Below are 27,363 nucleotides of genomic sequence, written 5' to 3'. Positions count from 1 at the left end.
TCAGTAAAGTGGTAGTTTTCTGTAATCCTACAAACGTAGGGAAATATCACCAGTTGGTTTATTTGCATTAGTTTTATTGATATATGTTAGATAGGCAGTGAAGTAATAATTTTTGTTCGTTTTAGGTTACAACTTCACTCTTTACTTCCCTCGAAAAAACTTTTTTTTTCATTAATAAGTGAAAAAGCCGATAGACTGAGAAGGGTGATGAGCTATTATTTCTTTACAGTTATATCGAAACATCGATAGTGTCCACATGAGTCGGACTGAGTATCGATATTCAATCCAGGACCAGCATCATAGAGTTCTATTAATAAATTATTGATTTGTTGTGAGTAATTTTGGATCCTTTCTGAGTCTGTTGCAACCGATCTGTTGAAGAATCAGGTCGAGTGAGTTTTCAGTGTTTTATAGGATGGGAAAACCTCCGAGTAAAAAAGAATTGAATACGCCTTTCACGCTTGATAGGCCAGTATAAAGCACAACAAAATAAAAATCATTTATCAATCGTAACAAAGAGTTTGATTCGCCTCAAACTCAGATCTGATGGAACAATAGACTGCTGTGATGTCTCGTGAATTAGATATCAAAGTGCTTTGATTGCAATTGATATTGACTAATCACAGTTGCAGCTACAACCAAATAAAATGTAAATCATAGAGTATAATAATTAAAAACTCAAAACTGCATTTAAAAAGAAAGATAAAAGGAAACTTTTCAATGTAAAAAGTTTCCTTATCAGCATTAGTTCACAAATAGCAACATTTAGCTATATCTAACTTCAAAGTATTTCATAATTAAAAAAAAACTTTTCGAAAAACAGCCTTAAAAATCCCCTCAATAAAGGAGGCAGATTGAAAGAAAAAGAAAAAGTCCCGACGAATTTCGGTCAGATTGAAAGAAAAAGAAAATGAGCCCCATTTATGTTTTTTTTCCCTCTAGTTCTAACGAGTTCATTGGATGGTCTTGCAATGATTATTCCGAAATTCTTTGACCGATGATTATTTGTTTGTCTATGTGCAGTTTATAAACCTAACTGACAATTCCAGAGCAGGCACGAAAATGCAATTGGGGTGCCATCTCCGACAATCTTAAGGACTTGTTTGAGCCATGGAGGAGGTTACCCCCTCTTAAGATAGATCCTACCGACTTGATTTGGCAATATGAACGTAAAATCGACTAGTCTCTTAGGTATCGTTCTAGATCCAGGACTGCCACGTGGGATTACACTTCATTATCTCCTAAAACAATGCAATAATCAACGGTTTTCAGAAGCTAGCCAAATAATGATTCATTAAAGATATATCAGGACCACTCAGGTACCTCTTTCCTGTTTGTTCCAGACATGGCATACATAAATCCTTTCACTGGCGGATCCAGCAGGGCGGGGATCCCCCCCAATATTTTTCTGGCGCCCTCTTTCCCCGTTTTGTTTTCTTTTTTCACTCTTTTTTTTAGAATAAATTTGCGAATTTGGTCAATTATTGAAACCTTTGTAACATTCCCCCCCCCAAGATTTTGCTCATTGGCGCCCTTGTCAGATCCCCCCCCCCTAAGATTTTACTCTAGATCTGCCCCTGAATCCTTTCTCGGGTCTTCGGGGTTCCAGGCTTGTTAGACACTTCATAGGTTGGCCATATAAAGTAGTGATTGTGAAATAGCACCACGTATGTCAATTTTTAGCTTTTTGACTCCTTTAGTAGGTGTAGCTTGTTCATTCCTTGAGACTCTTTCCCTGCCTCCAAACAAGTCATCGCTGAATTGGTTAATTAACAGCAAAATTATAAAGCACGATGATTTAGCCACATGCCCAGGAATTCATTTCAAACAGGGGGAATCATATTATGGAATAGAATCAAGTGGCCAAGTTAAATTTAATAAAATTTGACCTTAGAGAGAAGGGTGGGAAAATGCAGCCTGAGTAACCCCTTTATCAGCCTTTGTACGTTTGTAATATCAGCTTTTACTGATTTTTTTTTTCATATTCTGCTCTTGACGCAGAATGGCAGCATCAAATGATGCATAAAAGGAAAATGTGTATCTAATATCCCGATTTAATCTGTTGACAGTTCAATAAATAGATTATTTCGCTCTGATTTTTATTTCTGATTAGCTTAATAGACTAATGATGGGTGGTATAATATATTGGTTATAAGTTTGGGGTTTAAGGTTTATGCTATCTTTGAAACATGAAATTTGGCGACAAGCCCACAGCTCTAACTTGCACCAACAAGACAAGGTACTTATATCATTGGATTCACTTGTTTCCGACCTATTCCTTCCCCAAGTCAGCATTATGGATATTGCTAAGGCTTTTTCTTAGAGAATGATCCAAACTTGTTGAAAAATTAAAAGATTCTCCTATTTTTCAACGACTTCCACTTCCAACCGATTTTCAACGCATTTTTCAATTAAAAAAAAAAATCATAGCAAATTTGAAAAACGTGATTTTGCGGATCGATAAAACACTGTCTCAGCTATTGAATGATAGCAAATTGTGCGTCGTTGAAAAATTATAACCGTGTAGGACTGCAGAAAAATAACATATCAAAAACAGGCACACAGGGAACACAGACCTTAACAAAATATTGTTAGGTATATTCAGCATTTGACTTGGATAGTAGTATTAAATTAGCTTAGATTTCGGGGAGTTAATATTTCAGGGGACTATACAACTTTGAAAAAAACCGCAAAAACAGGTGAATCACACGAAAATGTAAAAAATTATACGAAAAAAATCGTACGAATCCTTAGCTTTCGGGGAGAGTGAAGGATCTACCCCCCTGGCCTTCCGCTCCTTGTAGACTTGAGTAGGACCTACAGGGATGTAGCTTGAAAAGTGCCATGTCTGTAAAACTCTTATTCAATATTAATTTAAAAAAACAAAGTTTTTTCCGAGGGAAGTGAAGAGCGAAGTTGAAACTTAAAACGAACAAAAATTATTACTTCCCAGCCTATCAAACATATATCAATAAAACTAGTGCAAATAAATCAACTGGTGATATTTCCCTATGTTTGTAAGATTACAGAAAACTAGTGCTTTACTGAAAACACAAAGGCCGAGTATAATAAACAAGAATATTGATTTAGGAGGCAAAATTAAATACGTAGCCCCACAACAGCAAACTATAACGCTCTATAACGTTCTATGACAATCTATAACGCTTTTCATAGTCTTACAAGAGCTGTGATATCAGTAACTTTCAGTATAGAATCAAAATTATCTTAAAAACTTAGGCATAAAAATAATATGTTTAAATTCATTAAACAGCCTATAAAATAATGGTAGTATTAATACAAATAAGATTCCTTCACTTCGAACTTGTCTACAAAAAAGATCATGAAATGTCCTTTTCAGATCCGAAACGACAGTCTATCATTGAACTGATCTCATTGTGCAGAAGTGATGCCAAATTAAAAGAAAAAAAAATAAAACAACAATCTAAAATGCTTCACTTTTATACTGTTAAAAGTGTCCTTAAAGGGTTTACTTTTATCGTACCAAAACTCTCCTCTATATTGTTTTGTGTTTTCACTAAAGCGCTAGTTTTCTGTAATCCTACAAACATAGGGAAATATCACCAGTTGATTTATTTGCATTAGTTTTACTGATATATGTTAGATAGGCTGGGAAATAATAATTTTTGTTCGTTTTAAGTTTCAACTTCGCTCTTTACTTCCCTCGGAAAAAACTTTGTTTTTTAAATTAATCTTTGCTCGTTTTTGATTAAAACTTAATTTAGAAACAACGCGGTCATGATGTTTTTATTTATACAGAATAATATCTGATAGTTTTAAGTTTTAATGTTGCGCCTCAGTTTCAGTTGAAAACTTATTCTTTTATATAATTTCTAATCACCTCCAATCTAGGGGAGATAAGACACCTCAACCCTTATTAAGAAGCTGAACGAAGAAGCCGTACTAAAATTGACAGAAAAAACAAGTTTAGAGTGGAAGGAAAAATTAAAACATAGTGACGTTATTAAATTTAGTAGCACTTAAGAAAGTAGCTTTAGGTGAGTAGCTTCGACAAAAAGGTTAACTAAGTGGAGAGGTTTGCATATCCACATGCTTGTGGAAAATTTTGCTATCTCAACAAAAATGTGCCTTTAGGCTTAGGGAGTTATTTCACCTGTCCCTATTTAGAAAAGCCACTCATTACTTAGAAATGAACCGAAATTTCAAAAAAGATCGTTTTTTGTGTAGGTACGATAAATGGTATTATAAAGTAAGTTTGTCTTCATTTCAAAAATTTTGGGAAGAATTACCCGATTTGTCCTTCTTCCTCTTTGGATGCACAATCTTACGTATGAGAGAATATTACGGTCGAATTGTCAAGTGAGTAATTTGAATAAGTAAGTATAATAGTAAGTAATAATTCTTTTAATATACAACTTTGAGTAGTTCCAGAACCACATGCCTATACTTCTCCAAACACTAAGTGGCAAGAGATTGGGATTACAGGTGTAATTTGCTATGGGGTAGAGGATGCAACTGCCCTTCCCAGGCCAAAGTTTTCCCCCAGAACCCAGTTTCCCCCCTCCACCTTCTGAAATTTAGTTTCTCCAAAAATGTTGTCATAACTAAGATAAGCCTGCATAATTCAAGCATCTACTGAAACAGGTCGGTTTTCTTTAGTACATATTTACCTTTTTTATTGCAATATGGCTCGTTTTTCAGTTTTCTCTGTCATTTTCATTTCATTTGAGGAAATTGGCTCTAACTTCGACCTCCTCCCCCAAAAGTATTTTGACAAAATTACGCCATTCGTTTTTGGTATGGATTTAGTGATCTACTAAGAATTTTATTGCAAACCATGAAACTGGATGACCTTTATTCACTTTTGAATCGAAATGCTCCACAAAATACCTTCTCAGGACATTCTTAAAAAAAATGAGTGCATCACACTTACAAAAACAGTGAAATTATCTGAAAATGATTATATCATATCATATAGGGACAAAACCGTGATTGAAAAAGAAAAACAAGCAGGAAACGAACGCAAGACGCTCTAATTTGAAGTCCAGCGCTGTACTAACAGAACACCTCTAATAATCAAATTTGACATATTGGTGTTTATACCTTAATTGCGGGGCTTATTAATGGGGCTTGGAGGAGGAACATACAGGAGATTTTCTTGCAAACCTCCAGTAAAGGGTTTTGGCCCATAATTATTACAATGATGTTATCGTTTTATACTTCCAAGCTTTTCTACTTAAGAAGTGACACGAAAGGTGTTATTTTTAGTGATATATCACCCCTACAGATGGTAGAATTGATAAAAATCACGTAGATATGAGCAATAGCTTTCAAAGGAGCCATTAAACGTTACTCTAAAAGTTCTGGTAGGACACTAGCCCCAGCTTTTCCACTTGAGACATGGCACCAAAAGTACCGTTTTAGTGGAAATTGGGACATGCTGGTGGTGGAATTTATAGGAAGGACGTAGATATGAGCAATATCTTTTATATGAGCTATTAAAAAACTGTCTAAGATACCTGCGATACCAATACGCCCGGGAGCTAGTTACCCTCTTTGAGGGTAACTACCCTCTAGTTACCTCCCATTTGAGCGCTTTCCCATTTGAGCGCCATGGCGCGCAAATGGGAATTTCCTATTTGCGCGCCGTATTTTAATTAGTTCAGTTGTGTCCCATTTGAGCGCCAGATAATTAGGTCAGGTGACCTAATTGCGTAAGCGATTGCACAACCGTTTACCCACAAAATGCAATAGGATTTAGTGTGGGAGCATATTTTTTTACCCTCTTATAACAAGTATTTAATGATGCCAGGAACAATATTTCTGGTTAGTATTAATAAGTCAGTTTGACAATGAAGAGCTCCAAGAATAAACAACTGCTAGAACACGACGGTTTCGTCTACAGATTCGATAAGCCGATTTCTGGAGGAAGAAAGAAGAGCTGGAGATGCATGAAGAAGGGATGTCTCGGGCGGTTACACACTGATTCCAGCGACGGCTCACCAGTTTCAGTTGGTACGCACGACCACAGCGCTGATCCTCTGCAGACCCAGCAGTACAAATTCCGGTCAGACCTTCGAAGCGAGTCAGCCCGTACTACTCGTCCGATTCCCGCTATCTACGACGGCCAGGTCGCAAGTGCTGCTGCCAGTGGGCTGAGTGCTTTGCCTCAGTTACCCTATAAGCACGTGAAGTCGTCCATGTACAGATCACGAAACAAGCTGATACCACCACTGCCCGCTGATACTATATCCGTACCGACGCCCTTGCCCCAGGCTTTCAGTGAGACGTCTGCAAACCAGAGATTCCTCCTCTTTCAGCTTCAAAATAACGCTGCGATTTGCTTTGCAACCGACGAGTCGTTAAGTCTGCTTGAACGAAGCCCGGAATGGTATATGGACGGCACCTTCGACTCAGCTCCTTCCCCATTCGGCCAGTTGTTCACCGTTCACGTTTTCTTCGGCGACAAGCAACTTCCCGCTGTCTTCGTGCTCATGGAGAGCAAGTCTGCGCAGCTTTACAACGACGTCTTCAGCGAGCTGATCCTACAGGCTGCGATGAAAGGAGTGACACTTCGCCCGACGACCGTCGTCTCTGATTTTGAGACCGGTCTGCTGACATCCGTGAAGCAAGTTTTTCCGGCCGCCAAGCACCGTGGGTGTTACTTCCACTTTTGCCAAGCAGTAATCAGAAACTTGGGGCGTCACTCAGTCCGTGAGCTGTACATGACCGATGCAGACTTCAACCTCTACGTTCGAAAGCTTCTGGCTCTGGCGTTCCTACCTCCAGCGATCGTCAGAATCAATTCTGGTCCAATCATTTCTCACATCGTTCGTACCTGGCCTTCGGCTCGTCCGTTTGTCACTTACTTCAGCCGTCAGTGGTTCGACCAATGTCCTCCTAATTTCTGGTCAGTCTACGGCATCCAGCGAAGGACAAACAACGACCTCGAATCATGGCACATGCGGTTTAACCGAAGAGTCGGTCGCTACCACCCGAACTTGTGGCAGTTTATCTCTTTCCTGAAGGAAGAACAAGCAGTCGTCGATTCTGAAAGGACACAGCTACTCCTGGGTCATGTAATCCATCGGACGAACAAGAAGTATGCACGGCTGAACGAACGACTCGAAAAGCTGTCGACGGAGTACAGGGCTGGAACTCGAACAGCAGACGAGCTTCTCTTGGGTGTCGCACATAACATTTCGCCGGATGTGTGATATTAGCAGTTTTTGTTTGTATTTTTACCAATATATTAATTTGAATTATCCGTTTTTGGCACGATTTTTGGGTGATTTCGTTCCATTTCTAAACGATCGTTGTGAAATAACTCTAAAAAAAGAGCCGAATATTTCGACTTGACGAGCAAGCCTTCTTCAGCGGCAATCAGTTCTTACCCTATGAACGTGCGTAAAATCTTCACTTATATTCTTCACAAGCTTAACAAACGTTTAGCTTCTTAACTCTCAGTACAGAGTTATTTCACAACCATTGACCCAATAAAATCCTCAGTTTTGTTCGTTGTCTTCGTGGCAATAAATATTTGTACAGGTCAATGTGGCAGCAAACCACGCTTCATCCACCGCAAAATCACAATTTTGGGTTTGGCGCTCAAATGGTACTCCGTGGCGCTCAAATGGGAACAAAATTCCGTGGCGCTCAAATGGAACAAAATTCCGTGGCGCTCAAATGGGAAAGCGCTCAAATGGGAACACCCCTAAAGAAGCACTAGCAAATTTAATTTCTTTTCGAATGAGCCATTAAACATCTCTCTATGATGTTCCAGTCATTCGCTAGCCCTGGTGAAAAAAAGGACCCATCAGTGCTACCCCATGCAAAAAAGTGATTTTCCTTGTAGCTCAAGGTGGAGGACTGCAATTGTACTATTAAAGGTTTTCAAAAATGCTTATTCCAATGGAGTATTTTTTTTATTTTTACCTGACTCCTTTTTCAAGGGGTTTCAAGCTCTTTTTTGAAATCACCATAAATTTCTTTTTGTAACAAACTTTTACTTTTAAGATTAACCGAAACAATAGTTACCATTCCTAATTCAGTGTCAGATGGCAATTTCTTTCACTAGGCAGTTTGTTTTTAAAACGCATTTTTCAACTTTTGATTACTATGGACTGTGGTTCGCTCTTTACTAGGTTGCAGCTACTGCTACAACCATGATAGTTTCTCAGCAGTTAAAACTAACAATAAATGTGTTTAGCTTTATACATGTTTGCAATAGGGAAGGCATCTTACATGTATGCCACGTCTTTCGAACGTGTCTACATAACCCAGATAAAAAAAGGGTTTGATCTTACCTGGAGGTTATGTACGTGCCAAATACAGTCAAAAAATTTAAAAAGCGCAGGGTACAAACCATTATTAGATAATAGATAATATACTGTTACAACTCGTTTATGACTTAATCAACATGCGAGTCATCGTACGTATATTGACAAGGTGTGTCAACTGTAAATAGGATGATACTTACTTCATACATACGTTTAAATCACATAGGCAGGATGATAGAATTATTAGTTTGGTTGGCAAAATGACTAATTTCAAACCAAATGCTTTTATAAGAAAATTAGGTATTTGCAGTACTTTATGAAATGTTGTCTACAATTTTCAATCTCTTTTCAGAAGCATTTTGACACGATTTGAATGATCCAACACCGATATAAAAGAGGAATACAATTTGGTTAGTTCCGTATCATGCTTTCGAGCAAGATTTGCAGTATTATACTTGGACTGTACAGCCCTTCAGACATTTATCATGATTTTAGCAGTACCTGCAACCTATTAAGAAAGGCTTGCCAAATATGTGGGACTAACGTCTCAATAGTGAGCTAAAAGAAGGGTCTAAAAACGATCTAAAAGTGAACCATTTTCAGAAAAAAGGGGTTTAAAAACGTTTCAATTCTTGCTGATTCATCGCGGTCACGATTTCGTTCCTCATGTTTGAGACTGCACAATTTGTAGCAAAAATTTAAGTTAACAGGGTTTGATTTGATTTTTTAAAGGCTGAAAGTGTCCCTTTTTTCTAAATCGTTATTTTTTTGCTTTAAAGTGTCTTGGTGTCACCCAAGGTAAAAAAAAAAAGATAAAAAAAAGAACTAAAACGTCCCTTTGGCAAGCCTGATGAAAAACAGCGAACCACGGCCTATAGTAGCCGATTCTTTGTATTATTAGAAAGAATCGCAATAAAGAGTCGTTCTAATGTGTGCTTAGCTAGACATCAATTTCTATCCATTAACAGTCTGGACTATTCAGGGCTGCCTAAAAAGGGGAAGACAACTAGGCCTAGAAGAGGAACATGAGCATATTTTACCATTATTTTAAAGTTCCAAAACTTGAGATTTATATCCATATACTCTGTTTAACGCAAGACCATACTGTTGGCATTTATTAGCAAGAGCTACGAGAACAAAATCTATTAAATATAAAAAAAAAACAGAAAGGAAGTAAGAGAATTCGGTAAATAAGAAATCTCTGTCGCATACCTCACTCATTTACAACCATTTTTGGTAAATTTCTAAGCTCATTAGTTCCAAATTTTCAATTTCGAGAGGGACATGCAATCAACATTTTGAACTTGCTCGTAATCCAACCTATCAATTTCTGTAAAAAGCAAACAGAAATTGAATAACTGCAAGTTGAGGTTAGAAAAAAAACTTGAAAAATAATTGCAAACATTATGTTTCGATGAAGGATAAATAGCACAAAAAAGTATTCCAGAGACTTCAAGCGCATTATTAATTTACACTACAGAACTGATAATCATTTGGTAGATCTCTGATCAAAGTAAAAGCCTCATTTTGCAGAAGGAGGTGTCTTGATTTCGGACGGTAGAATAGGCTAAATCCAAACAATTATGGATCTTTAGAACCTTTTTTACTTTTTTTTCTGGGATCTCAATCGCAATAAGCAGTGTCTCATGGCAGAGACATACCCAGACGAGTCTTTGGACCCTGCCCCCCCCCCAGTCCTAATTTATTTTTAATTTCCAGGTGCTTACTATTCAGAGTATCGAATATTTTCTTATTACCCCCCCCCCCTACCGGATATTTATTATCATCCCTACAAAAAAATCCTTCGTGCATTCCTGTCTCAGGGGTCGCTCCCTGACTACCTCAAAGTTAGCGTCTATGTTAATATTAATTACGTCATCTCCAAGTATATTTTTTAAATTGCCTTCAACAATCTTGCCAGCGCACACAAATTGAAAATAGTTTCGGAGAAGACAATTTCTAGGAAATTGTAAAAACCTTCCAGCTAGTTTGGTTGACTCATTGCAAAGTAAACCATGCTTCTCACATTTTCAGGCATTCTCAGTGTCTGAAATTACAACAGAATTGCTACTATAAAACCGAACCTTGGCATCATGCTAATGGAAGACATTTTAAGATGAGCCATAGTTAATGCACTCAGAGTTTTCATTTAATCTCCTTGCTAGTCTTGGCGACACGAAGAAAGGGGGTCTAAAATTTGACCCCAGGAATTCTTCAATGGTAAAAACCCTAGTTACAAGAGGTAACTACCTGTGGTAGTATTTGCACTTGGTAGCTGTCAAAGTGACATCTATTTTTGTCGGCGGCATTCGATTAAGGTGCTGGTAAATATATCGAAAAACGTGAGTTTGGATATCTGAAACAGCTTTGTGGGTTCTTTCGGAGAGAACAGCTAGCGAAATGTTTTATTTCGTCCCATTTAGATCAATCAAACAAAAAATTGGATTTCATTCACAATCCCACAATTAGAAAAATTGAGCATATAGGCACATACTGAGCAGGAATTGTTATCGAGGGAGGGCAAATAAGCTCCTTAGACGACGACAAATAAGAGGAGTTAGATGAATAATTATGGAAATTAAAATTAAAAAAAAGGAGGATTAGGAGGGAGCAAAGGCCACCCTGTTTACAAGCCTGCTAGAAGATAAAGGTGTATACTTAATGACATTTCTGAATTTTAATAAACGCAAAAGAAATGGGAAATAAATATTTCTTCTAGATTTCACTCTGTGTATGGGAAATAGTGATTATTTGCTTTGTTCCATCACTCAGAGCAATTTTGGTGCTTTAAGTCTGACTATGTTTCAACTAATCTACATATAAATAAAACAATATGCAAGCGTGTCTGTGTTTCAGTTTGTCTTGGAATAAACAACTAAAATATTAAAGCTAGAAAAGTGAGATTTTTAGTAAAAGAATTCTAGAGCCATCGGTACTGGTAGAAGCTACGGTTTCACACTATAATCCATGAATTACTGACACTGTCATGGAATATTTGCCGTGCCCATTTTAACTTCTTTTTGGCCAAGATTGGTTAATTTAGTTCCCTGGCTAGTACGACTATATTGTAGGCAATGTTTCCATCTTGTCCTATCATAGGCAGCGCAATAGCGCTGCCTATGTTTTTTTTTAATTAATCATAATACACTAAAGACAATACTAGCATGTATTACTGTAGAGCTAATACTTGGTACAATGTAGAACTAATAAATAATGAGAATCGGTAATGAAGAACTAGAAAATATTTTTCGTTTTTGCGAAGGACATATCATTTGAAGATCTGTACAGCAAAAAATAGAAGCGGAGACTAATTTTGTCTAGATTTCTCAACTGAAAAAAAAAACAAAAAAAAACAGCGACAGCTTACTTGTACCGCACTGTTAAGAAAACAATTGTTTTGTCCAGGTTCATTGGTAAGACCTTTTGTGTGACCCATTGAGTCAGAGCGATTATGAATAATTTCACTTATATCTTTCGTCCTTGGCCTGCTTTGATGTGTTAATGAGATCATCTTATATCCCTGCTATCTTTCATTGGCACATTTTCCTCTAATCTGAAAACACAAACGTTTCTTAGAAAGTAACCGATACTGGACAGTAACCTACACAGGCTTGTACGCGAGGAACACTTGGGTACTGCCTGCTCCCAGGTTTTAAAATTCTTACAATGTACCCCGTAGTTTTTTAAATGTCTGTATAAAATATCTGTTTTACTGATTTGATGAAATCTGCCAATTCGTCGCACCACCACCCGAAAAATGTGTTAGTATACGTGCCTGCTCCTCAAAGTAACAGGCACATTTATTAACAGAAACATTGCTTTTATTACACCCCATTAAGGAGAAGGGTTAATATTAAAATCAAACATAAATTGTTCATTAATTAGAAGCACCTCAAATTTCTCATTAGACGACGCCGTGTATCACTAGTATTTCACCCCCTCCGCCCCCCTTCACTGGCGTATCACTAGTATTTCTACAAAAATGTATAAAGTAAGTAATTAGGTGATCCAAAAAGCATGACACTTCAGAAAAAAAAACTTGTTTTAAAAGTTTCCCCTACAAAATTTTGTAGCCAAAATTTTGTAACCCAACCTTCCCCAGAAGAGTTTCTATGGTTACCCATGTTCGATTACGTCTTTATTTGGCCTATAACGATTCTATAGAGGCATACGAGCAATAGCGCGTATTCAGGCGGATCTAAGACATCGGATTATGAACTGTGTCAATATAGTCGACGACCCCTTTTGTAAGCAGCTGAAATAACTACCCAAAGAAAATCAGAAGGAAGCCTTCATAGCTAACATCCTGTCTAGGGGTAGTAGAAAGAAAGAATAATGGATTTAAAGATTCAAAGGTAGCGATCTGTGAAATATTAAGTCACGGACAGTTAATTTTGGCTTTGTTTCCTGTTATTATTCATTCTGATTTAGTAGGAGATTCGTGCTATCTCCGGAAGTTCGGATGGATATTTTTTTTTACCTAATTTTAAGTAATTAATTGGAACAAAAACAAGCTTCCCATTTCAATAGGTTATTTTTATCTTATTTTGAGTATTTTATAAATTGTGAAACCTTAAAACATAGAAATAGATCTTTATGAAGGTAAACAGAATTTGGGACCAGACAGCTAATTCGCTCTGGGAAATGAGCATTTTTTGTGAATGTTATACTTTTCCAAATAATGTACACTTGTAAAGAATTACTTCATTTTTTTCATCGTGAAGTTCTCAAACGCAATTTTCAGGTCGCATGACAACAAAGAAGACTTGTTCTTCTATGCATAAACACAGAGTTTATGGGGAAATAACATACATCATGGGGAACTAACATTTCAGAGGGGAGGGGGAGGTAAATTAAGGTAAAGATTCCAAAATAAACCAAATTGTACGAAAACAAAGCAAATATGGGAGAAACAGTGACACCTTGGATATTTTGGGAGGTTTGAGCAGGAGGGAACCTACCCCCTCCCCCACATGTATGCCTATATTCATACTGCGTATTTGGAAACACTTGATAAATCAGAAGAATTGACTTTTTACAACTTAGTTCTCATGTTGGACCATGGGTTTCATCCTTGGCTAAGAGTGGAGAGATTTCTATTATTCTAAATGGTCAGTTTTGTTATTGGATAGTGCTACAGTGGTTCAAATATCGGTTCTACGGGATTTTGTATTACTCAATAGTGGTTCTTACAGTTTTCTGAAAAGAAAAGGGGAAATACTGGTTTTACACACAATAACCCCTCCATAAAGAAAGTACTGACTCTTGAGCACTTAAAAAGTAAAATAGTGTCTTATAAATCTGTGGTTCTTGAAAATACTAATATTCCGACTTGTTTCAGTTTTATTGGTACTTACGCATTATCAAGAAGTAAGTTAGGTTAATCATAATGAAATAAACCAAAAATACAATGAAAATATAAGACTTTAGTAACAAAATTATGGAATCTACAACAGAGAATTATGGAAAGCAGGCTGCCCAGAACGCATTATATTTAATAAGTTCCTGACTTAACCAAATCTATATATCAAATATTTAATTAAAATATATCTGTATAGTGGCTTATTTTACTCAGGCTACACTAATTATCTCCGAGTACACACAGAGAAACCGGTTTTAAACAGATAAAGAATTACAGCGTGGTCGGCATAATACGTTGAACGATTTTAATTGCTCAACCTCTGATATACCAATATTCCAAGTCATATATAGCATACCTTGCAATTAGAGTGCTACAACTGAAAAGAACGGCAACAACTTTAAGTTATAAGCCAAAATACTTAATCAGAGCCAGTTTTCGACCTTTTTTAAGTGACAAGCCAAAGATCCTGTCGGAAAATAAGCATAATAAGACCGTAACGAGTACTCTATTGGGAGGAACGAAGAAAAAAAAATTGCCACCTTCCTCCAAACACAAAATTTCAAGTCCAATTACTCACCGACTCTTCCTTTCAAAAAGACAAATTCTTTATAAAGTCTAGACTCAGTCCCAAAAAATTGAGTCAAAACAGGGTATACCCTCTTGTAATGATCAAAGAGGGGTGCCAATCCACGAGATTGTAGGGCGAGTGCAAAATGTACTTTCGGAATCTAGGAAGGGTAGTTTATTTTCTCTTCAATAAAAATAACAAATATGTAGCAGCACGTGACTGGCTATGTGTTACAGACTCTTAACAATTATTTAAAATAAAATTGGAAAAAAACAAAACATTAGACAAAATAAGAGAGAAAAAAACATATACGAAACAGTTTCATTGAGTTGTGCCGCTTTCGAAGAACGTGTGCTTCCAAGAATCTTTTAAACAGCTGCTTATATTAATTGATATACATAATAACGAGCTTTAAAAGTCAAATCGGCCAAAAATAAGGAAAATCCTGACCCCAAAGTTTTATTTCTGTTACTAAAATGGTTTTAAGTTTTTAACCCTTCCGTTTGCTCTTTCATTTTAGGTATACATTTTATCAACGCTTTTAGTCCATAATTATAAAACCCATAAATGTCAATATCATGATAATACATTGATAAGTTTAAGATTCATGTATATAGGTAAGGACAAACTTTGACAAGCAACTGATAATGCAAATCAAGGTGATTCAGACTAGAGATATAAAAGGACTCATCATTATTTCAGGTAAGGAGTCTGGCACCTAAAATATTTGTTTAGGAACTTTATAAGGGCACTGCATTGTATGAAAAATTTAATTAAATATGAGCGAATAAGGATTAGGTGTTTCGCACAACCACTTTCCAAATTTGTTTGCTTTCATATGACATCTGAAACAACAATATAAATATTTTTCCCGGAAGTACTTATAACACGTTTACGTATTACAATTAAGTAGAACTGTGATGCATCTCAAGAAATTAAAAACGTTGATTGACGCCAGGATGAGGATTTGAGAGGAACTTGACAGAAACAGTCGAATATGAATTCGGAGAGCTTAGATTTGGCAGTGTAGAATACGGATGGAATTATTTAGAAAAATTGTTTGCGAAGCGTCATAAGATGTCTTAGGGAAGAAAGTTAGAAATAAGTCCCGGAAGGACTTATTACACCTTTATTACAATTAAGTAGAAATGTGACGCATCTCAAGAAATTAAAAACATTGATTGACGCCAGGATGAGAATTTGAGAGGAACTTGACAGAAACAGTCGAATATGAAACTTGAGAGTTTAAATTTGGCAATGTAGAAAATGGATGGAATAATTGAAAAAAATTGTTTGCAAAGCATCATAAGATGTCTTAGGGAAGAAAGGAAGGGCTAAATAAAGGTGAAAAGGTGATGTGGGGGTAACGAGAAGGTCGATCAAGTAGATAGATTCACTTACCTAAGTCCTATTAGCAATAATGGTGGATGCAGTGAAGGTGTAAAAAGTAGAATATCACGGCCCAGGCTCTGTTTTCACAGTTAAAAAAAAGTTTGGAAGAATAGAATACGAAACGTTTGCGAATCAAGACTAAAATATTGGAAGCTACGGTAATAACAGTAGTAAAGTATGGTTCTGAAACATGAGGGTTTCGGAAGACAGTTGAAGATGTTTTAAATTTTTTCAGAGGAATTGTCTACGAATAGTTTTAGGTAACCCTTCGACTGACCGTATGTCCAACAACTAGCCCTACGAAAAATGTAGTTCTATTCCACTTTTTTGGCCTATAATGAGGGTAAGGCTGAAATGGGTAGGACCCGTTTTACGGATCAAGGATGACATATTGCCAACGATTGTTCTTTTTGGCCATCCATGTTCGGCTAAACGTAACGCAGGTCGTCTCCGAGTGCGTTGAGAAGTAGTTATAAAGGATTTAAAGGAAAGTCGAACTTCTTGGGAGCGGATAATGAATCAAGCTTTGAACAAATTAAGATCAAATAGGAGAGTGCACAGTAATGTTGGTCCCAGGCGGTTTGGTGCAGCAGTAAGTTGATTTTAGTAGTAGTAGTAGTAATAGTAGAAGTGGTAGTAGTAGCAGTAGCATTTAATATTTCTTGGCCATTTCTGTTTGCTATTTCCGGGTATATAAAAGAAATAAAAAATGCATAAAAAAGAAAATACTGTAGCACATGCTCTTTTCAGAGGGAAAGAGAAGAAAATGTTGTCCCTTTGCCCCAAATATAAATTATAAATCCCCTTATTCCCCCTCTCCCACCAAAAAAAATTGTTCTTAAAAGTTTTATTTCAATCCCCTAACCGTGAGATAAAGTAGGGTAGACACACTAAAATATAAAATTTATTGCCTTTTAACGAAGCCTACTGTAAGCAACGTTTATAACAAGAATCATACTTGCCTTAAGGCATAAAAAGAAAAAAACTTTTGTTTTCGCAGGGCTCCATAATAATAATAATAAAAAAACATTTTGTCTTGATAATTTGAATAACGAGCGCCCTGAAAATTAGGAAAATATAGAGTTATGTAAGGGGGCTGGTCCCTTAGCTCCTCTCCACCCCTGGGAAATTTCTATCTGCTGATTATGGAAAAAAGTACCAATGTTTCAGTTTAGGTTATTGTATCTTCACAGATGCCTCAGCTACCCGTTGTAGAGCAACAGGGGATTGTTTTCGGGTAGTGACTGGCAGTAAGTTAAGCCGTTTTCAAGCAAGGTCTTCATTGTGGCGTTTTCAGGCTATATATCGCCCGTGCTTTTTTACTTTTACTGGCAGCTCCAGTCTCCATTGGTGCATTTTTAAAGCTAAAAAGGAAAATCAAGAGCATTTGAATTGTTTTGTTTTTTTTTCAGAAAAAATCAAATCCTGTTTACAAGAACTGTTTTTACTCGGCTGACTTCGCTGAAAAAGCCACAGTGAAGACAGCACTTCACCAAAATTACCAATTATGCAAAGCAAGATAAATGTATGGATGTAAAATTCCTGGCTAAACCAAGCACTTTGACTACCTTGAACACAAGAAGGGCAGCATAGGTATTCTGTCTTTCTAATAAAGATGTCTAGAAAAAGGATTAACTTTGTAGGCTTGTCATCAAAACCCTATTGATAGCACGGGCTGATAAAGCCAAGAGTCAAGAGTTCACTGCAGTAGACCCTGACAGGCGACAGATAGCTGATACAATCCTGGGCGTCCCGGTCAACAACAAAGAAAGGGGTAAACTAACCCTTTTAGAGAGGGGTAAACTAAATTTACTCGAACGAATTTGACACGGTACTGGTATTCATTAAACACATCTTTAATAATTTATTAATGGCTGCTGAATGGGTCAGGAAACTCAAACTTGAAGAAGTTTCGGTTATTGAAAATAATAATAAAAGCCAAAGTTTGTAACTCTGACAAAGTCAATGTGCGGTCATTTAGTGTTCTCTTAGTCTTGCTATACCTTGGATAAGGGTGAGCCCTTTAACTGAATTCTATCTTATTCCTAGCAGCGATCTATAATTTTCAATTACTATCTTAATCTGAGACCACTATTGCGTAATTTTTGCTTATTAGTTGTTTCCGAGATACTCTTAATTTACCTTATGTATTGCCATTCTTTTTATTTTTATTTATAACTTTATTTCATGTAAAACTCTGTTTTTTTAGTAATCTCTGTGGCATCGAAAATACAAAGAGAGGCATTTTTCAATAAAATAAATCAAAAAAAGTATTTTCAAAATCTTGGATGCGGCAATAACTTTATAGTCCCTTCCGCAGGTGCTGATCTCCATCTCTTGGCCCTTCAGCCAGGAACTGCAATAAAGAGTTGGGAGCCCGCCATCCTGTACTTTCACACACACTTCTTCTTTACCTTCCCAATATTTCTCCGAATACCCTTTTGGAGCTTGTCGCAAACAAACACACTTAGAGATAATAGGGAAAATTTTTTCTCAAGACAGTGGAATTCAACTCAGCTGGAGGAAGGAGCTTGTTGACTCTGGCTAGGCTTACAGAGTCACAACACTGACCCCCGTCCCACACCAAATAATCGACGACGCCAGGACGTGAACCTTCTTGTCAAGACAAGAAGGGGAAGATAAGATTGCAAGCCTAGCAAGCCAAACACTCCAAGCCAAAGCCAAGCCAAAAACAGTCGCTAGAGCGACTAGAACTGATAAAACTAAAGGTACAGGAGCCCCTCCCCCCATTGACGTCACTGCTAACCATGGGTGCCGGCAAGGGGGGCAGGGGGGCCATGGCCACCCCTGGAAATTTAGGACTATAGAGTAATTATAAGCAAACCAAAGGAAAGAGAGCAGAATAGGGAAAATAACATGGAAAAAATGTGTGCTGCGCCAATGTTGCACATAAGTTCTAATTTGTGACTGACTGACCTGTTTCCAGTTTTCCACAAACATTTTTTCTATATGATTTGGTTGGAGCAACAAAAAACATAAAATTTTTCATAGTAATGAATGGTAATCAAATAACGATCATTGTCAATAACGAAAATGTAAGAGCCTAACTATTGATAACATTCTATCAAAGAATTTGCTTTTTATGGTGATCCTAAATATATATTTGTTTATTATTAATTAGTGCAGCTATTAGTACAAAAGAAAGTTCGTTTGATCATAGAAAACACAAGAAAAACAACTTAATAAGGGACAACTTCGGTAAAAATGTGCCGTCCACCTTTGCTTGCATTGCAAGTGTACCCATGGGCTGAAATATAAAGCCACTATAATCAGATATGTCCCCTGAACGGAATGCTGGGAACTTTTGTATTTTCCCCCTGAGCGGATACATTTTTTGTGCTTTATTATCATTTATTTTTTTCCAGGAGTGATTATATTTATCCAGTTGTCACTTTGCAAAAGATTTAATTTTTTACACTTCTGAAGTATAAAGGTGTCAAATATATTGGTTTTTGATATTATAAACATATTAAATCAAAAATTTCTATTTGATTTTCTTCATTTTAGTTTTAATATTTTACTCTGAACAAACTACTTTGATAATGCGTTACTTTTTATGAACAATTCAGTCTAAAGGCATTGAATATTTTGGTGTTTGATAACCAAGTTCAAAACTGTTGATATTGTTAAAAAATATCCGTCCAACGCCTCGGCATTGCTCAACAGAACTGAATGCTGGGAGTTTATATCTTAGTTTTAGTAAGTAGGCTGTACTTTTGTGTATTTTTTGTAATTAATTACTTTTTTTCATTTTTATATATTTTTACTTTCATTGACATACTTTTTCCATTGCGTTTAGAAAAATGTTTGTCTCTAAGGTTCATTAAATAGAAAAAAAAATCTTTTTCAAATGAAAGTAAGGAGCAACATTTAAACTTTAAACTAGCATAAATTATTACGTATATTAGAGGGGTTGTCCCCCTCCTCAACAGGTCGCTCTTCACGCTACAGTTTTTCGGCCCTTTAAAAAAAGCTACCTATTGTTGTAATCAAACTACCCTTGTGTTTCAGTTGTTTTCAAAGAATTGGGACACAATTTAAGCGTAAAGAGCGATGTGCTGAGGAGGGGGCAACTCCTCTCATATACGTAATAATTTCTGTTCGTTTTAAGTTTTAATGTTGCTCCTTACTTCCTTTGAATAAAAAACTTTTTTTTATTTAATTTCTGATCGTTTTTTAAATAACGCCAGGATACTTGGCTCCTACTCCACGGAAAAATCCCCCTTTCCAGGTGAAAATTTGTCTAGGACAATTACCCCTAACATCTCCAAGGCTAAAATTGAATCGGTAAAGAAAAAGCAAGACATATAAAGAAATTTCATATATGAATTCTGACAAATTCACCCAGTGCAAAATTTCACCCCCTGGGAACTTCCCTCTCCATGGAAAATTATCCCCGTGCAAAATCCTTCCAGCAGAAAATTCATCCTCCCCTTCTCACTCGAAAAATGTATGCATACTTCCCAACAACAAATAAAACAATAGGTAAATTGTATAACTTAAAAACCTTTCCCTAGGGCCTGTAGGGGGTCATTTTATCTCTAAAGACATAGTTATTGGACCTTTCAACTATGGTGAAGGGCTATCTCAGAATTTTCATCGGACGATTTTGGGAAAAAACTGGCGTGGGAATGGAGGTCTAGTTGCCCTCCAATTTTTTTAGTAACTTAAAAAGGGTACTAGAACTTTTAATTTCAGTTAGAATCAGCCCTCTCTCGACGTTTTAGGCCCACTGGATCAATACGATCACCCATGGAAATAAAATAAATAAATTAACACGCATCCGTAATCTTTGCAAAAATTACAAAATTACACATTTTTGCTGATCTGAGCTTGAAGCCTTTACAGTAGGGTTCTTTGATACGCTGAATCCGATGGTGTGATTTTCATAAAAATTCTATGACTTCGAGGGTGTCTTTCTCCCTTTTTTCAAAAATCAGAAAAATTTTTTCAGGCTCCGTAGCTTTTGATTGGTAAAACTAAAAAACTCAATGAAACTTATATATTTGGAATCAGCATAATAAGCCAATTCTTTTGATATATCTATTGGTATCAAAATTCCGTTTTTTAGCATTTCGGTTACTATTGAGCCAGGTCGCTCCTTACTTACAGTTCGTTACCACAAACTATTTGATTACCACTCAAAATCCAAACAGAGATCACTGAAATATTGATCGTTTTTTCTATGTTACCAAAAGTATTGTATTCATAAAACTTCGCAGTTTCATGAAATGTAATTAAACAAATCGAAAAGATTTTTCAACTAAAGTAAGGTACTTTAAAGTACTTCGTATAAATAGAAACAGAAAATAACAACATTTAAAATTGCTGAAACTAAGTTCCTAGCAGTATTTGCCATCCCAAAGAAATTGCCTGGCGGAGATGATGATGACCTGCCTTGTATTTTCCACCTCTGTGCTGGTAGATATGGAATGCAACATATTAGCTGAATAGAGAAACAATTTAATTAATTCCTACTCCCCCCTACCTCTTTCAACATTTATCTGAAGCCTCCTGAAGAGGAAGCAGTTCGTCCATTGGAATGTACATTTTTAGGAATCTACCCTACCCCCACCTAAACAATGACTCACCCCCCTCACTACAGCTGATAAGAAATTACAGATCACCAAACGTAGCCTATTTTCATTACAAATAAAACGATCAACTTGGTTGAATCCAGTACTACCAACGTGTGGCATTACTTCTTTTGCCACTGGGAAGCCTAAAATATAGTTATTGATACTTTTAAATCAATTAGCTTCTCAGAATTTTAAACTGATTACAAATTCGTCCTCTTCGGGGTAAAGTCGTAGTTTGGTGCCCTAAAATTCCAAGAAAACAAGACTTTCCGCTGGCCCAATCTCCATGGTTCAGAGGTAACGCTGTAGCGCTGCCTATAGTGAAGGCCATACGGCTCCAATGTTTTATTATTATTATTATTATTTTTCCCAGAGGCACTTCATATGGAAGGGGCCGTCGTAGAAACTTCAAAGGGGGCTCATTCGATTGGAAATCGAGAGTTCTAGTGCCCTTTTTAATATTCGAAAGTGATTGGAGGGAAACTAGTCCCCCACACGCCCATCATTCCCCGAAACACATACAATCAAAATTTTAAGATAGCAATTTTGTTCAGCGTAGTTGATTTCCACATAGAAAATATATTTTTGAGGAGGTCACTCCCTCACAACCATCAGGGGAATAGTTTCAAGTTATGCCCTGGGGGCATATAAGGTTGTTTTAGAAGGCGTTCTCTTAGAAACATCAAAACAGGTCCATTCGATTAGAAATTAAAAGGATAGTGCCCTTGTAAATAGTCATTAGTGATTGGAGGGCAAATAGCCCCCCCCACCCATCATTTCCCCAAACACATCCAATCAAAATTTTGAGACAACCATCTTGTACAGCGTAGTTGGTTTCCGGATAGAAAATATATATTTGATGAGGACACTCCCCTAGAACCTTCAGGGAAAGGGTTTTAAGATATACCCTGGGGGCATATAAGGTTTTTATAGAAGGTGTTGTCGTAGAAACTTCAAAAAAGGCTCATTCGATTGGAAATTCAAAGGGATAGTGCCCTTTTTAATAGTCGAAAGTGATTGGAGGTCAACTAGCCCCCCCCCACCCATCATTCCCCCAAACACATCCAATTAAAATTTTAAGATAGCCATTTTGTTCAGCGTTGTTGATTTTCAGGAAGAAAACATGTTTTTGAGGAGGACAATCCCCCACAGCGTAGTTGATTTACAGATAGAAAATATTTTTTTGAGGAGGACACTCCCCCACAACCCTTGGGGCAAGGATTTTAAGTAATGCCCTGGGGGCATATATTGTAGAAGGCGTTATAGTATAAACTTCAAAAACGGCTAATTTTATTAGAAATTCTAAGGACTAGTGCCCTATTTAATAGTCAAAAGTGATTGGAGGGCAACTAGCCCCCCCACGCTCCTCATTCCCCGAAACACATCCAATTGAAATTTTGAGATAGCCAGTTTGTTCAGCGTAGTTGATTTCCAGATAGAAAATACGTTTTTGAGGAGGACACTCCCCCACAACCCTCAAGGCAAGGGTTTTAAATTATCCCCTGGGGGCATATAAGGTTTTTATAGAAGGCGGTGTCGTAGAAAGATCAAAAAAAGCTCATTCGATTGGAAACTCAAAGGGCACGTGCTCTTTTTGATAGTCAAAAGTGATTTGAGGGCAACTAACCCCCTCTCACGCCCACCTTTTCCCCAAACACATCCAATCAAAATTTTGAGACAGCCATTTTATTAAACGTAGTTTTAAGGTCTGGAAATTAGGTCTTCGTGGATGACAACTCTCCCACAACCCTCAGGGCAAGGGTTGAAATTTACGGATTCTCCGAATCCTTCATATTATTTTTTATGGAAGGGATACTCGTATAACTTTAGAGAGGGCTCATTTGATTGGAAATTGAAAGTTCTTGTTCACTTTTTAAGACTCAAAAGAGATTGGAGGGAAAATAACCCCCCCCCCCTCCACGTCCTAAATGCATCAAATAAAAATTTTGTTAAAAATAGTTGAAAGGTTAAGTAACAAAACTCTGGCATCGACAAAACCCCCCAGGGCCCGGGGGCAGGAAGGGATTCTCATATTAACTTCAGAGAGGGCTCATTTGATTGGAAATTGGAAGTTCTAGTCCAGCTCTTAAGAGTCAAAATCGATCGAAGGGCATATACCCCCCCACGCCCTTTTTCCACACCCCTCCCTTTGAAATAATTCTGTTTATACCTGAAGGCCCAATGAGAGTTAGAATGTTTTGGTATTAACACACACCTATTAGGCATCTGCTCTCCTCCCTAACAAGGAAAGAAACAGAGAGTGTAAGGCAGTGGCGGATCCAGGGGAGGGGAGAGGGCGGCGCCTCCCCCGAGCATAGTCTAAAGTAATGTAATTTACTTAATTAACGCAACATTGCGTTAATTAAACTTGCTCCTAACGCAAGTTTATCGGATCAACCTATTCCCCCCCCCCTAAAAAATCCTGGATCCGCCACTGGTGTAAGGGCAATATAACTTTTAATTTGTAATTCAATTAACCCCGTTATAAAGTTTATGCGACCACCTCTTCCACATAAAGTGCCCCTGGAAAAATAAATAAGTATTAATTCAATGAACCCTTATGGCTCTTTACTTAGGTAACGCAATAGCATTGCTTCTGACCTATAAAGTTGAGTAGAAATTTCAGCTTCCATTTTTATGAATATCCGAAATTATCTGAGGGGAATATGTTTGGGGGAGCATATTCCACGGCTGGGAAATTTCTGCTGGGTGGAATTTAACGCGGGGGATTTATCAGCAGGAAAAGAAAATGTTCTTTGAGGGGGAGGAATTTCCAGGGGTGGGTTTTCCAAATGTGAATTATTCAGGGAGGGGACGACTAAACCCATTCGATAATATTCTAAATTTTACATCTGAAAGTAACGGGAATAAAGAATCAATGGAAATGTCAGAGATAGCACTTCAGGTTCCATTAGACGATTTTGTTCTTGTCTTTTGAAAAAAGACATTTTCAAAAGATAGATTAATTTCATTTGTATTACTTACTCCGTGGCTGCTCAATTATACATGTGAGGGGGAAGACTTCCCCCCACCACTGTCTCCGCTAAGGTTTCAGTTTTTATCTCAAGCCTTAAAAATGAACGCAATGCGATAAAAGTATAACTCAAAATAACATATATATAATAATATATGCACATAACACGGAACAATTAATCAAAATTGCATATTATGAGTTGAGGCTCACCCAAATGATGGGCCAGGTGGCTCATCATTCCACAATCTATGAAATCAATCCTGCAATAACTGAAAATATAAAGTATTTTTGAGTATTTTAACGTCTTCCACAACTCAAACGGTCCAACATTCTACAGCCCAATGAGTCTGTCTGATCTCCTAAATCGGGAACGGAGGAGATATATGAAGTTCCTCCTCGTATTGTATGAGTCTCCAACCTCCCCCTCCCCCTCTCCTACTGTCTACGCTAAATTTTTCTTCCTTCTGCCAACTACGCCGCCCCCACCCTAAAGACGATAACAAGGTAAAGTTTTGTATGGGAAGAACACATAGTAAATATATTATAATTGTCCAATTATAAGGTTAAAATACATACTCTGTGATAGATGCAAAATTGCTTTGGCATACAAAAACCTTTTAATGTCAATTCCAAACAGTCGTGATCCCTTTGTGTAAGTAAGTGAAATGCTCAAAACGCCATTATTGGAGCTATTTATTCAATCCAATAATTGTTGTCAATCACTGTCAACAAGTTATGCAAACAGTCTTTTGTTCATATATAAGGTATTTATCAAAGAGGTAATCGTACAGACTTTGAAAAAAGCCTCATTCGATTTATAAATTGAAAATTCTAGATCCATTTTTTAAAGTCAAGAATAATCGGACAGTAAGCAACCCCCCCCCCCCCTCCATCCAATAAAAACTTGAAACTTTTTGCAATCAAAAACAGAACAAAAATTAATTAAAAAAACTTTCCGAAAAATAAGTATTTCAAAGAAAAGTAAAGGCTATTTTAAACTTAAGCTCAGGAGATATGAAATACCTGTTAAAATTGAAAATCAAAACGACCAGAAATTACTATTAAAGAATAAATGAAACCCAAAACGAACAGAAATTCAATAAACAATCATAGCAAAAAGCATACAACAAGTAATAATATAAATGAATAAATATATCTTGAAGCGAGTTATGCTTAGATTCAATATAAAAATTTAGCTTAAAACGAACAGAAATTAAATAAACAATCAATGCAAACAAACGTACAATAGATATTAATATAAATGAATAAATAAATCTTAAAACGAGTGAAACTTAAATTGAATATGCAAATCAAGTTTGAATCGAATAAAAATAACTACAAACAAGAGTTTTGGTATCGCCTCTCTACAGAAGCCTAAAACCTACTGTGTCCTTGGCGCTTCACTGAAAACGAATTATATTACAAATGTTTTCTTTTGTACTTACTATTGAAGATAAATGTTTAAATTACAGTCAAATATTGAACTGATGAGCTTTAAGGAATTAATATCATTATACATCAAATAGTCAGTTTAATTTATTAGTTCTTTCCAAGATTGGTCAAGAACAAATATGGTTTCACTACAAACAAAATTTGGATACTGCCCCCTTCTTTAACTGCAAAAACCTAAAGCCTTCTGCGTCATTGGCGCTTCATTGAAAATGAATTACTCTGATACTACAAATTTATTCTTTTCCAGTTCTCAAAGCATTGAAAATTAAAATAAAAATTACAGTAAAAAAAAAATTTTGAACTGATGGATGTTTCAACAATTAATATCATTATGTGTCTAATATTCAATTTGATTTTGTTTATACTTTCCAAGACTGTTCAAGACTCATATAGTTTTCAGTAAGGCGCCAATGACGCAGTACGTTTTAGGCTTCTGCAGTGAGGAAATACCCAAACTATTGTTTGTAGCTATTTTCATTCGTTTCAAACTTGATTTACATGTTCAATTTAAGTTTCACTTGTTTTAAGATTTATGTATTCATTTACATTAATATATATTGTATGTTTGTTCGCATTGATTGTTTATTTAATTTCTGTTCGTTTTAAGTTTAATTTATACGTTAATAGCGAACTATTTTTTTTCGTTTTAAGCTTGATTTTCATATTCAATCTAAGCATTGTCGCTTTAAGATATATTTATTAATTTATATTATTACTTGTTTTATGTTTTTTGCTATGATTGTTTATTTAATTTCTGTTCGTTTTGGGTTTCATTTATTCTTTAATAGTAATTTCTGGTCATTTTGAATTTTAATTTTAACAGGTATTCATATCTCCTGAGCTTAAGTGTAAAATGGCCTTTACTTTTCTTTGAAAAACTAATTTTTCGGAAAGTTTTTTTTAATTAATCACTTAAAAAAGAGCTTTAAATTCACGTTTGAATGAGCTCCTTCCCAATTATCTTGGACCTTAGGTTGATTACAATCACCCCTGTGAAAAACAAAACAAATAAACATGCATCGACGATGTTTCTTCTGAAAAAAAAGAAGTGAAATTCCACATTTTGAAAATTGGAGCTTGAAAACTCTATGGTAGGGTTCTCTGATATTATGTATCTAATAAAGGGATTTTCAATAAGATCGCTTGCTTTTTTATGGGTGTTTCACCTTTTTCCAAAAATCTGGCAAATATTCCCAGATTTTTGGTTTTGGGTGGGTAACAATAAACTGAAAAAATTTTTTATATTTAGAAGCAGCATAAAAAGCCAATACTGCCGGTGTAGCAATTTTCATGAGAATTCCATTTTTAGTTTCGGCGAATATTAGTCCAAGTCACTTTTTACTTCCAGTTTATTTTTTGTCACAAATTATTTAATAAGATTCTATTGTGACGAATTTGTTTTTTAGCCTGTTCATTTTATTTAGTTGAATTGGACACTAAAAAGAAAGAGGGTTAATTTGACGGCTGAATAGTAAGTTAAAGTTTTGTTTTTCTTTTGCTATTCTATTTATTTTAATGTCTGAATATATAAATGATTGAAGAATTCAAGTAAGGAAGAAATGTCCTGTTATGAAAGAGGTACATTTTACATGGCCGTTATAAAATCAAAACGTGGTTTCTTTGCAGGCAGGATGATTTTTGAGTATCTCTACTCCTTCTGTAAACTATTCTAAGGCGTAGGAAATTGGATAAAGAAAAGTCTACGTCTGTTATAATCTACATCAGCTATAAATCTTTCTGTAATTTTGGTTTGAATT

At 36.3% G+C, this 27,363-nt stretch overlaps 1 protein-coding gene across 2 annotated transcripts in view; it reads right to left on the bottom strand.

Annotated features, from left to right (window-relative positions):
• Positions 1-27,363, bottom strand: part of ec (ubiquitin specific peptidase echinus) — a 160,529-nt gene that overhangs the window by 103,675 nt on the left and 29,491 nt on the right. For both annotated transcript variants that reach the window (XM_089104730.1, XM_089104731.1), the window contains exon 2: positions 11,626-11,811. In XM_089104730.1, coding sequence (XP_088960856.1) covers positions 11,626-11,769 — 144 coding nt within the window. In that variant the 5' untranslated portion in view covers positions 11,770-11,811. The remainder of the gene's footprint in view (positions 1-11,625; positions 11,812-27,363) is intronic.

Source organism: Artemia sp. Qi Xiang Cuo, chromosome 19 (assembly GCF_049724085.1).
Source record: "Artemia sp. Qi Xiang Cuo chromosome 19, ASM4972408v1, whole genome shotgun sequence".
NCBI classification, from domain to species: domain Eukaryota; kingdom Metazoa; phylum Arthropoda; class Branchiopoda; order Anostraca; family Artemiidae; genus Artemia; species Artemia sp. Qi Xiang Cuo.
The sequence above is the reverse complement of the archived record's forward strand: the minus strand, read 5'-3'. Positions and strand labels throughout refer to the sequence as shown.